This window comes from Microcebus murinus, chromosome 9 (assembly GCF_040939455.1).
Source record: "Microcebus murinus isolate Inina chromosome 9, M.murinus_Inina_mat1.0, whole genome shotgun sequence".
In the NCBI taxonomy this organism is placed as follows: Eukaryota; Metazoa; Chordata; class Mammalia; order Primates; family Cheirogaleidae; genus Microcebus; species Microcebus murinus.
Genome location: NC_134112.1, coordinates 81,673,932 through 81,686,015, shown reverse-complemented (window position 1 = coordinate 81,686,015; position 12,084 = coordinate 81,673,932). Strand labels below are relative to the sequence as shown.

Genomic DNA, 12,084 nt, shown 5'->3' with positions numbered 1-12,084 from the left:
CTCACTTACCCTCACCTATACATTCAAGTATTTAAGAAGATGCAGGCAGAATCCTCTTTCTTACCTCTCCATCGGCCACAGCAGAATAGTTCACTTGGGCAACAGTGACTGTGGTTGGTAATTCCGAAGCATCAGCCAATGTGGCTACTGTTGCCCCTGTACCAACCTAAAGAAAAACACGGAAAGTGACTAAGTGTCAGTGGATGGAGCCCTCTTCCTCTCCTCTACTCAGAAGCTAAAATTGATTTAATCCCTGATTCAGCACAGATAATATGCCTTACGTTGTGAAACAAGTTACTAAAATCATAACTCAGAGATTAACATGAGTATCAGAATTTTACCTCAACCAAATAAATCAATATTAGGGGAGCTATCATGTTTCACTATCAGTGCCCACTGTCAGTCAACCAACTTTCTACTCTTACCCAATCTGAACTTTATTTATTTATTTTAAATCCAGTAAGACTGCACCAATCTGAACTTTAAAGGTTCTCTATCAAACTGTGCTTTACTTCAGAAGAAATATTCCCTGGCCACTAACAGTGAAACAATAAAAAAGATGCTATTTTAAAGTGCTCTGTTTTGGAAACATCCAGGAAAGCTACTCATAGCTCTGCATTTAAAGATGCAAACAATTTAAGATATTCTTCAGAAATCATTTTCGGGTAGAAAGATCTTGGGAACCTATATAATAAATGTCACACAAGAGTTTACACAAAGAAAACTTTCTCTAGTCTGAGGTGAGGTGCTCAGTGATCCATCTGAGAAACTGCAATCTGGCAACCCTCAGGTTTACTCACCTGGATAAGTGAGACAGTGCCATCAGGGTTACTAAAAGTCTGGACTACAGTCTGTGATGGTACAAGATGGGCTATACTGTGTGTAGTTGTGGCCTGTGTTTGTGTTTGCTGATCTTCAAAAGCATACAAAAGATCTTCTCGCCCATGTTGTTTGTAACAGTTTTTAACTATGGTCCGTAGTGCCTGGGTCCATGAAACCTGTCACCAAAAGACCAGCAAAGTACATTGAGCCACAAAGAACGTTGGTTATTTAGTCCCAGTATAGAATAAGCAGCTGCTTATTTATCAAACCATACCAAACCTCTCGTAAACTTTCTTAGGATTATTTCTCATACACTGATGCTGGCACAAAGAAACTAAGCACCAAATACCAAAGAGGGTTTCCCACTGGTTTCCTTCCTGATAAAAGTCTGGTTTAGCTTCGGGGTTTTATGCCCTATTTAAACCTGAGGCCAAACTCACACTTCTCACAAAAGATTATTCTGGCCAAGAATGATGTATTAAGATTTTCAGTAGGCCGGGCATGGTGGCTCATGCCTGTAATCCTAGCATTCTGGGAGGCCGAGGTGGGTGGATCGCTCAAAGTCAGGAGTTCAAAACCAGCCTGAGCAAGAGTGAGACCCATCTCTACTATAAATAGAAAGAAAATAATTGGCCAACTAATATATATAGAAAAAATTAGCCGGGCATGGTGGCACATGCCTGTAGTCCCAGCTACTTGGGAGGCTGAGGTAGAAGGATTGCTTGAGCTCACGAGTTTGAGGTTGCTGTGAGCTAGGCTGATGCCATGGCACTCTACCCTGGGCAATGAGTGAGACTGTCTGAAAAAAAAAAAAAAAAAAAAAAAAATTTTCGGTAAACTTCCAAGTTCAATGAAAAACAAGCAGAAAAAGTAAGAGATGGTATCTAGTTTAGTCTTTCTTCTAAAATTTGTCATTAGCAGACTCACTTGGCACACTTCACATTTCTCTAATTACATATTTATATTTTTGTAACAGTGATTCTTGCTAACCTGAAATAAGGACATTTTCTAAGTGTTCAAAGTGATTAATACATTTACTTCAAGTATCTTTGGTTTTCTCAAGCACATCATTAAATTAAAACTGCTCCAAGGCCGGGCGCTGTGGCTCACGCCTGTAATCCTAGCTCTTGGGAGGCCGAGGCGGGCGGATTGCTCAAGGTCAGGAGTTCGAAACCAGCCTGAGCAAGAGCGAGACCCCATCTCTACTATAAATAGAAAGAAATTAATTGGCCAACTGATATATATATATAAAAAATTAGCCGGGCATGGTGGCACATGCCTGTAGTCCCAGCTACCCGGGAGGCTGAGGCAGAAGGATCACTCGAGCCCAGGAGTTTGAGGTTGCTGTGAGCTAGGCTGACGCCACGGCACTCACTCTAGCCTGGGCAACAAAGCGAGACTCTGTCTCAAAAAAAAAAAAAAAAAAAAAAAAACAAACTGCTCCAAAAGACAACTATGAAGAGAGACTGTAAGTTTACAAACCCATCCCAGTCTTCTCTTTACAGTGATGGAGTGACGAATGGGAAATGCCATACATCAGAAAACGTCAATCTTCTCTGGAGGGACAGGTTTAACTATTATACACGGTTTTATACTTTTTAGCATAAGAAGTAAAAATGACAGAAATTGAGGTTGTTGCTTCAGAATGGAAAAGCAATGGGAAACTTAGGCCAGAGGAATCCTTACCCGCTGCTTTTGTTCTTCTGTGCGAACGTCGCTCCGGACATTTGCCCATGGGATATCTTCGGGCCACCAAATGGGCTTGCAGCTTTCTTTCCCCCAACCTGGTTTTCCCCGACCCGTGGAGTACTTGAGCATCTCCGGGATAAATGCCCGCAGCTGGGCCTGGAAAAGAATAGTGTGGTAATCAATACTCATGAAAGACATGTGGGATGAGTTTTATGTCCCCTATCAAACCGTATGATTATAAAACAGAGAGCCCTCTTGAAGGGTCCCAGAGAATTATAAAATGTGACTGATAAAAACCACTGTTTTCCATAGGTTACATAGTTTCATGGGTGATTGAGAATTATACATATGTTGGTAAAGTGTACCTTAAGCTGCATTTTGTAGACTTGTTCCTATAAGAGCAAGAGTATCTACCAAGTTTGATTTCTGCCTCCTAAGATACTACTGGTACTATAGCTTATTTCCCTTTTATAGTTTCCATGCATTTAAGATATCAAAGTCAGGATGTTTTCAACACTGTTCTGGAGGTACTGATCAATGCAATACATAATAGAGAGAAATAAGAGATGAGAAGCAGGTAAATCACCATTGTAGATGAAATGACTATATATCTGGAAAACTCCAAAGAATAAAATAAAAAACTACTATAAACAATAAGAATTCAGTAAGGTGGTTGATTACAAAACATATGAAAATAAATAGGCCTTTAACTTAATAAAAGGAACAACAACCCTAACTCTTCTAGAAAGTTTCTAGTAAGCTAGGCCACTAATGACTCTAACATATAGATATAGTGAAGCATGTGTGACTTTAAGTACATTATGGACTTCATTCAGAGTTATTTACAAATCAAATCCGGACCAAACAAGTTTTAAACCATAGAGACAACTGCCATTCTTATTTATTTCCTGGCATAGTAACCACATTCTTTGTGTGTTGGGGAGGCAGGGGTGGGGGTCTAGTCCGTGAACATTCTTAGTTGCTAATAATGATCATGGGCAAGAAAAGCAGTTTATCAAGTTGTAACCTTATGACTCCTCCCCCAGACCTACTGCTTTCCTTTTAACCTGGTGATTTACCACACTCCTCATGAGCAGCATCTTCCACCTAAAGATGTATTTATACTGCCTCTGCAGCTTAAAACTAAAAGGAAAGGACCTTTTTAGCAATGAGTCAGACTGAAGGACTTTTGAGTCAGACTGAAGGACTTAACAATTATAAAGTAAAAAAAGAAAAACAGAAATGGGAATACTTAAGTATTACTGACTGAGTGTGGCAACACCTTTTAATACTGAAGATCTTATATAAATATCAGGTATTCTCCTAATTCTTCTTCTTATAATAGATATTATATTACTTTACCAGAAGAAGATACTAATTGTTACATGATAAAGAACAGTAGCTGGGTGCGGTGGCTCACGCCTGTAAGCCTAACACTCTGGGAGGCTGAGGCGGGCGGATTGCTCAAGGTCAGGAGTTTGAAATCAGCCTGAGCAAGAGCGAGACCCCGTCTCTACTATAAATAGAAAGAAATTAATTGGCCCACTAATATATATAGAAAAAATTAGCCGGGCATGGTGGCACATGCCTGTAGTCCCAGCTATTCGGGAGGCTGAGGCAGGAGGATGGCTTGAGCCCAGGAGTTTGAGGTTGCTGTGAGCTAGGCTGACGCCACGGCACTGACTCTAGCCTGGGCAACAAAGCGAGACTCTGTCTCAAAAAAAAAAACACAAAAAAACAAAAAAACAGTGAACCCAGTCAGTAATGTTTACCTAACAAAGCAAGCTCTGGTTGACAGCATTCACTTTGTTAATTCTGCCTCTTCACCCTCATTTCTAAGTCCCTCCCCCCACCCAGACAGTGTCCTGCCTACAGGATATGATATAATGCACTCCACATATATTTGGCTCTGCGGCATCAAGCAGCAGGCTGACAGAAGTGTATCCATTTGCAAACCCATGCTATCAGCTGGCTCATGAGGTAATTCCTTCAGTTATTTTAAGAAAGTGCATCTCAAAGTCATTTTCCCCTTTATCCTGGTTTCTTGGGAGTGTGTCTTTTTCTGGCCTCAGGTACAAAGAGCAGGAAAGGGCTTAATCCTCACATAGAATATTTTATATTTCCTCATATAAGAAAATGGATTTCTCAGAGACATAAATCAAATAAACTGATGCCACAAATTTGTTTAAGTTCCCCTTTATTTTGATCCCATAAACAGTCTCCAAAAAGGAGAGTTTTTTAATATCCATATCTAGGACAGTCTAGAGAAAATGAAATGAGAAGGCTAAATATCTCTAAATTAACAAAATCCTAAAGCGTTCAGAAAGCACTCATTGTGGAGAGCACTAGGCTGACAGAGCCTGCTCAAGTCCAGTGGGAACCCTATATGTTCTCTAATTATGGTGACACTCCACTTCTGAGCCCTCACCCTATTTGTACCAATAGTTCCCTCTGGTCTTCAGTTCTGGGTCATGCTGCCACCTCACTGAGGACCATTTGCTTTGGCTCTCTCATACGAGGCTTTCCATTGAGTTTCAGTACCTAATAGGTTATTTGAAATGTGGGTGCAGTCAGCCTCCTCACTTAAACCCCATCCTGCCCTTTCTCTAACCACTTGTCTCCTCAACTTCTTTGTCTTTGCCATTAGAAACCCATCCCTTTCTGCAGACACCCAAGCTCAAAACCTCAAAGTTATCTTTACCTCCCTCCTTCAACACCCATCTAGCCACTCATTCCAAGTCCAATTTTTTCTTCTTTGAAATGTCTGGGGTAACTATCTATCCCTCCTTCTCCAGCTTCATCCCCACTTCCTAGCCATGGGAACTCTCCTAGTTGGCTTTCTTATGGAACTCCAAGTTCTCTCCCTCTTCCCATATATCCTTGCCAGATAGGTTTTCCCACATGCTACCTACAAAGCTCCAATGGTCCAAAAACTTTCAAATGTCCTTTAACTACTGGCAATTAACCTAGACTCCTCGTCCAGCTTTTTAGACCTGCTATAATCTGGCCTCACACTAAATTCAATTCCCACTAACTCCCACCAGGCAGCCTTGGTCCTCATTAGACATGTTCTGCACTGTCTTATGAACTGCTGAGCCCGTTCCTGCTTCTCTGCCTTCTGGATTGTCCCCTTGCTGGACTACTTTCCATGCTACTATTCCAATGCCACCACTTATTCTTTAGTGCCCAGCAAGTCCTACATTTTTTGTGGAACATATACTGACCGCTTCTCTTGAGTCAGCTCTAGCAACAAAAATATGAGCTCTAGACTCGAGTTGGCTCTGAATCCCACCCGTCTCTGAAACTTAATTTTCTTACCTGCAAAAGGTTGATGATAATGTAAAATAAATAAGTACTCAGAAGCATCATGGGTTCTAATCCAACACAGTTTTAATCTTAAATCTGCTATAGGTTGAGCATCTGAAAATCTGAAATCTGAAATGCTCCAAAACATGCCTTTGAGTGCTGACATGACTTCACCCATGAGTGGAAAATTCCACATTTGACCTCATGTGACAATTCACATTCAAAACATTGTCAACACTTTGTTTCATGTACAAAATTATTAAAAATATCATATAGAACTACTTTCATGCTTATGTGTATAAGGTGTATATGAAACACAAATGAATTTCATATTTAGACTTGGTTCCATCCCCAAAGTATCTCATTATGTATATGCAAATATTCCAAAATCTGGAAAAATTTCAAAATCTAAAATAATTCCAGTCCCAAGCATCTTGGATAAGGGGTACTCAACCTATATTAAGTTTCTCTCAAAGGCCAAATGTGACTATCTGCCAAAAATAAATATTTCAATGATAAATGAGATTTTATTTTTAAATTAAGTAATCTCTTCTCCCAATTCAAAGAAATAGCCAACTTTCAGAAATGGTTTTCTAATATTGAACGGACTGTAATGTACACAAAGACATTTATCCTTAGTTTTTCAAAATGGGTAAAATAGAAAAAAGCAGAAGGTGGCAGAAAAATGAGTTTATACATCTTGGGGTAAACAAAGTTAAGGATAAAAAATAAGAATGCTAGAACCAAGAAGGAACCAAACTGACCATCTGGGCCAATTCCTTGCCTTAGGAAGCAAACTGTTACCAACCCACTCCCAATATATATAGGTAGTTTAGGTGACTTGTTCTATTGGATCCTCGAACTTAAAAAAAAAAGGCACAAGCAGATTACCAATGAAAATTGTCAGAAAACGTGACTCAAGGGTAACCATAATTAGAGGAAAGAGAAACTAGGAAAACTTCTCAAACAGTGTTTGTCTGCTAGAAATCTCTGGATGATAAATGTTTCAAACTCCTAGAAAGAAGATTCTAGAAACCAATATGGGAGGTAATATGAGAGGCAGGAGAAACAGAAGCAGCACAAAAGGAAGGTTTGAAACCTTATCAAGTTAAAAAATGGAACTGGACTGAAAATATTTGATGCTATACAAGTTCTAGCTTTTTAAAGTGCTAATTATTGGCTGGTGTTGGAGGACCCTCCCTGCTTCAGATTTACCAACAGCATGAATCAAGAAAAGTTAGCCAAACTTCAGGCTCAGGTCCGGATAGGGGGAAAGGGTACAGCTCGCAGATAGAAGAAGGTGGTACACAGAACAGCTACAGCTGATGCCAAGAAGCTTCAGACTTCTCTTAAAAAACTCGCTGTGAATAATATAGCTGGTATTGAAGAGGTGAACATGATTAAAGATGATGGGACAGTTATTCATTTCAACAATCCCAAAGTCCAGGCTTCCCTGTCTGCTAATACATTTGCAATTACCGGTCATGCAGAAGCTAAACCAATCACAGAAATGTTTCCTGGAATATTAAGTCAGCTTGGTGCTGACAGCTTAACAAGCCTTAGAAAGTTAGCTGAACAGTTCCCACGGCAAGTTTTGGATAGCAAAGCACCAAAACCAGAAGACATTGATGAGGAGGATGATGATGTTCCAGATCTTGTAGAAAATTTTGATGAGACATCAAAGAATGAAGCTAACTAAAATTTTTTTCTGGTTTTTGGAAGCTGGCATGGACTAGATTTAACAAATCGGCTATGTGGTTCCAAAGTTTTACAGACATGGAGAACATCACCTGTTACTAGTTCAGTAATATAAATATTTTATATATTAATAATGCTGTTTGTTCAGCATTTTTCGGTCACTTGATTTTGCATTTTGCACTTCCTCCCAGGATCTATTCTTTTGGTCAAAATATGAAGTATTGGTGTAGTTTGAGGGTCTTTTGGTTTTTGATTCTTGGGTTTTTTGTTGGGGTATTTTTGGTGTACATATGTGTATATATGCGTGTGGGTATGGATGTATACAGTGGAGAGCAAATTAGAAAACAGTTCTATTTATCCTCCTCCTTCCCCCAGTGGAAATAAAACAAATCTTTACATTTGTTACTTTTCCCCCCCTCAGTAATGCACAGAATTAATGAAAAGTGAGTATCATATATTTTAGATCTAAGAGATTTTCCATTGGAGGTTTGGTTTTTAATTTGCTTGGTTAACTATCATATTTTTTATACATTTCTCTGGGTTTAAAATGTCTTGAGATATTTTGCCACCAGCTTCATGCTGGAGTGATGGGTAGCATATCTTTGGTGCGGTTGCCTTAGATTCACTTACCTAATCAGGCCCATAAGAATTTGTTTTACTAGCTTTCTTCCTAAATGCCTGTTTTCCTCTCATTTTGGTCTCCAAATGGCCTGGTCAGCCTTTGGTAATGTTCTTCCTCATCTTCCATCTAGCTTGAGAAGGATGTTCTCCATATAGAGTTAAGTGAGTGCCTAATCTCTCTTTTTGTAAGAGTTCCCTCATCTTGAGGAACAACAACTTCATCTGCAGCATTTCCTGTTGATTTTACAGTGTGGTAGATTTCAAACTGGAATAGCTAACATGTGCTTACTAAATAATTTTATGCCAGCCTTATCCTATATTCTAGCTGTTCTTAATAGCAGGTGCAAAAATGCCTCTTTTTCAGCAAGGTTGAAATTGGGAATGTCCTTTTGAATCAGAAGAAAATAGGCCATAGACTCATCCCCTAGCACAAATGGGCATTCTGTGAAATGGTACTGGCCCTAGGAGGATTTTCTCAATCACTGTCCTAATCTTGGCCATGAACCTACCTCTGGGTTGGATCTTACTATTGTAGCTGCTCGCAACACCCTCCTGCACGCTTAGAATAATGTTTTGAGGGGAGCACTGGTAAAACACAGTATTTATTTTTTTACCTCCTTTCAGAGAACTTGGAGGTAAGTTGCATTCATTCACTCAAGCTTCCCTCTTGCTGTGTGATAAAAGCTTGCATTCTGCTATATCAGCATTTGTTATAGCCAATGTTAAGGATAATATTTAGAAAATCTATCATTTCCTGGCCCATCATCAAACTATGGCTTAATTTTGCAGCATACCAACTTTTGTGTCTAGCTAGATATCTTTATTTGATATCTAAAGTGCAAGACCAACAAACTATTGAGAGATCTATAGACATGAAGGCAAAGCTCTTATATTTTTTTCATCCAGACACCTCAATTTATTTTATAAATTTGTTCATTTTTCCTGTTATGTTTTATATAATATATGGACTTAACAAAATAAAATAACAGTAATAAAAGAAAATAAAGTGCTAATTATCAACTGTATAAAATTTGCCCCTATATCAAAAGGAGATATTTCCTACTGTAAAAATTCATTTCTCAGGTCTGTATATTTTGAGGATGCAGGATATTTTTTACTTTCAAATGAATAGAAATAATCTGACTTCATCGAGAAAGGTAATTTTCCACCAGACTATTTTTATACTATCCCAAATAAACAGTGCTAAGGCCACAGAAACTATTAATAAAGGGAAATTAGCTGTCCAGTATAGAAAGAGTTAAATGATTCCTTTCCAGAATTCAGCACTGTGCTCTCATTACCAGCTGGATTAATTACTGGTCCTGGAGAGTTTTGGAAACCAAAGCTTCTCAATGTGCTTGTTAAGGAAGGTTTGTCTTTAATCCACAGGGAGACAATCAACAGGATCAGCAGAGCTAAAGCCTCACCTCCCAGACTGTCCTTTAATTGGGCTGAAATAAGCTTTCCTGGACTTTTTCAGTCTGATTTAGGGCTCCATGTGGACCTAAAATGCCCCAGCTTGGTCAGTAAACCAACCCCAAACCAGCATAGTGGAAAATACTACTCCTTCCACAGCATGACCAGCAAAGAAAAAGATACCAAATTCAGGCCATTGTCAGTAAACAGTAAAGATTATGTGGCAACCAAAGGTGGTTTTAAAATCAAAGATTTTTCTAAAACTCTAAAAAAGTCTAATCCAACCAAAATGAAACAATAATTCTTACTATGCTAGAGATTTCCACTTGTAAATTCAGTTAATCCTTTGCTGTCCAACAATGCATTATCCTTACACATTCACAAACACCCTTCTCTCATTCAGCCTATCTTTGCTCTGCAAGTGCCTGAGTCTAGGGATTCTGAGGGCTCCTGATGTCCATTTACGTTCAATTACCAAGAAAAGTTCTCTCAAGCCAAAGTCTGTTAACTCCACCTCTACTGAAGATGTCAGAAAATATATAATAAATTTAAAGAGAAGGCAGCTGAAATCAAACCATGGTGAAAGGCTATGTTTTCTATAGCCTACAAGAAAACAGGAAAACTGGAGAATTTTCACTGTGGCATCATTATTTTAATTTAAAATTATGACCTTCCAGGTTGACAGATCCAATTATATTTAAATAGATATTTAAAGGGCATTAGAGAGCTAAAGCAAAATGATTTATCTGCCCAATATTTGGAATTGTTTGTACTACTGATGTCTGTTCACAGAGAAGATAAAGGTAGCTATTTTTACCAGAAACACCATTCCCTTGTAGTGCCAGCAGAAACATCGGCTTCTCTTAGTCTCATTTCCCCAAAACACATTCCCATGGAAAACATGGAAAGAGCAAATTTGGAAGGGAAGACAAGTGTAACTTCAGAAGTAGTGAATTTGAGGCCCAGCCAACAAAGACACTCATTTACAGACTTCTTTAGACTTCTCTCCAAAGCCCAAACTTCTGCTTCTGTATCTCCATGCCCCATCAACCGATCAAACTGTCTCCCTCTCATTAACCAAAATGCTCTTAAAGCCCTACCTTCTCTTTGAAGGAGTCTGAGATTGCTCAGTTTGTTAGTTTATGCTAGTTGCACTCTTGTATACAAAAATATAAATAACACAGATAAATCAAAGTTCACTGTACCATCCACCCCTCCTCCCAGTCCAGTTTCCTGTCCAGAGGAATGAGCTTGATGAACAGCTCATTCCTTATAGGCCAAATTCTATGCATTTATGTAAATATATGCTAGAGGCAGTTATTAAAGAAAACACAAATGGTACCATATTGTACCTTATTTTACAACTTGCTTTTTCCGCTCAATATTTTATCATAGAGATCTTTTCATGGTAGAACTAGAATAATCTAATTTTTTAACAGTTGCCTAGTATCCAATCCATGATTTAGATTTTCCATTTTATTTAATCATTCTCCTACTGATAAACCTCTAGGTTGTTTACAGTTTTTTGCTGTTAAAAATAGTGCTTGTACATGCTTCTCTGTGCATGTGTGTGTTTTTTTGTTTGTTTGTTTGTTTGTTTGTTTGAGAAATTCAGCAAAGTGAATTTGCTGGCTAAAGGGCATATGCATTTAACATTTTAATGGATACTGCCAAGTTGTCTTCCTGAAAGACTTTGCCAGTCCCATTCCTAAGAGTGGAGGACAATGACAATGCCCATTTTTTCATACCCTTTCCTACATTTTACTAACAAGCTCTTTTTTTTTCTAATTGAGAGAAGGTCTCACTCTGTTACCCAGACTGGAGTATAGTGGTATGATCACAGCTGACTGCAACCTCCAATTCCCAGGTTCAAGCAATCCCCCTGGCTCAGCTTCCAGAATAGCTGGGACCACAGGTGTGTACCACCACACCCAGCTAATTTTTTTATTTCTGTAGATACAGGGTCTTGCTATGTTGTCCAGGCTGGTCTCAAACTCCTGGCCTCAAGCAATCCTCCCACCTCAGCCTCCTGAAGTGCTGGGATTACAGGCGTCAGCCACCATGCCCAATCTAATGAGCTTTCTTATTTTGGCTCATCTGACTTGGAGGAAATGGTTTTTTATTTTAATTTCCATTACTAGTGAATTGAGAATCTTTTTATATGTTTACTGATTCCTTTTTCTTTCTGTGAACTGTTTATAATGCTTTGCTTATTTTTCTAATTATCTTTTTCCTTATTAACTTGAAGGAAATATTAATTTGTTCTGGATATGAATTACCTTGTCACATAAATTGTAAATATTTCCCTAATCAAGTTGTACCCTAGATATGTAATTTATATGGCTATTCCCTTCTCTTTGTATTCCTGAACATACCCTTATAAAACGTGACATGGCACCATATACATAAACATTTTTTGATAATTTCAGACAGTAGGAAAAGCCTACTTTGCAAATAAATTCTGACACTACACTAGGAAAAGAAGTTTGGAATTATACACCACAGTGGTTCTCAAAGTTGACTGCACACTGG

The 12,084-nt window shown here is 38.6% G+C and overlaps 1 protein-coding gene and 1 pseudogene across 8 annotated transcripts in view; one reads left to right on the top strand and one right to left on the bottom strand.

Moving 5' to 3' along the window:
- NRF1 (nuclear respiratory factor 1) overlaps window positions 1–12,084 on the bottom strand; it is a 142,399-nt gene that overhangs the window by 47,166 nt on the left and 83,149 nt on the right. For all 8 annotated transcript variants that reach the window (XM_076006606.1, XM_012789202.3, XM_076006608.1 and 5 more), the window contains 3 exons: window positions 2,509–2,667; window positions 801–998; window positions 65–166 (listed from right to left, as the gene is read on the bottom strand). In XM_076006606.1, coding sequence (XP_075862721.1) covers window positions 65–166; window positions 801–998; window positions 2,509–2,667 — 459 coding nt within the window. The remainder of the gene's footprint in view (window positions 1–64; window positions 167–800; window positions 999–2,508; window positions 2,668–12,084) is intronic.
- LOC105884863 (transcription factor BTF3 homolog 4 pseudogene) lies at window positions 6,954–7,586 on the top strand (annotated as a pseudogene).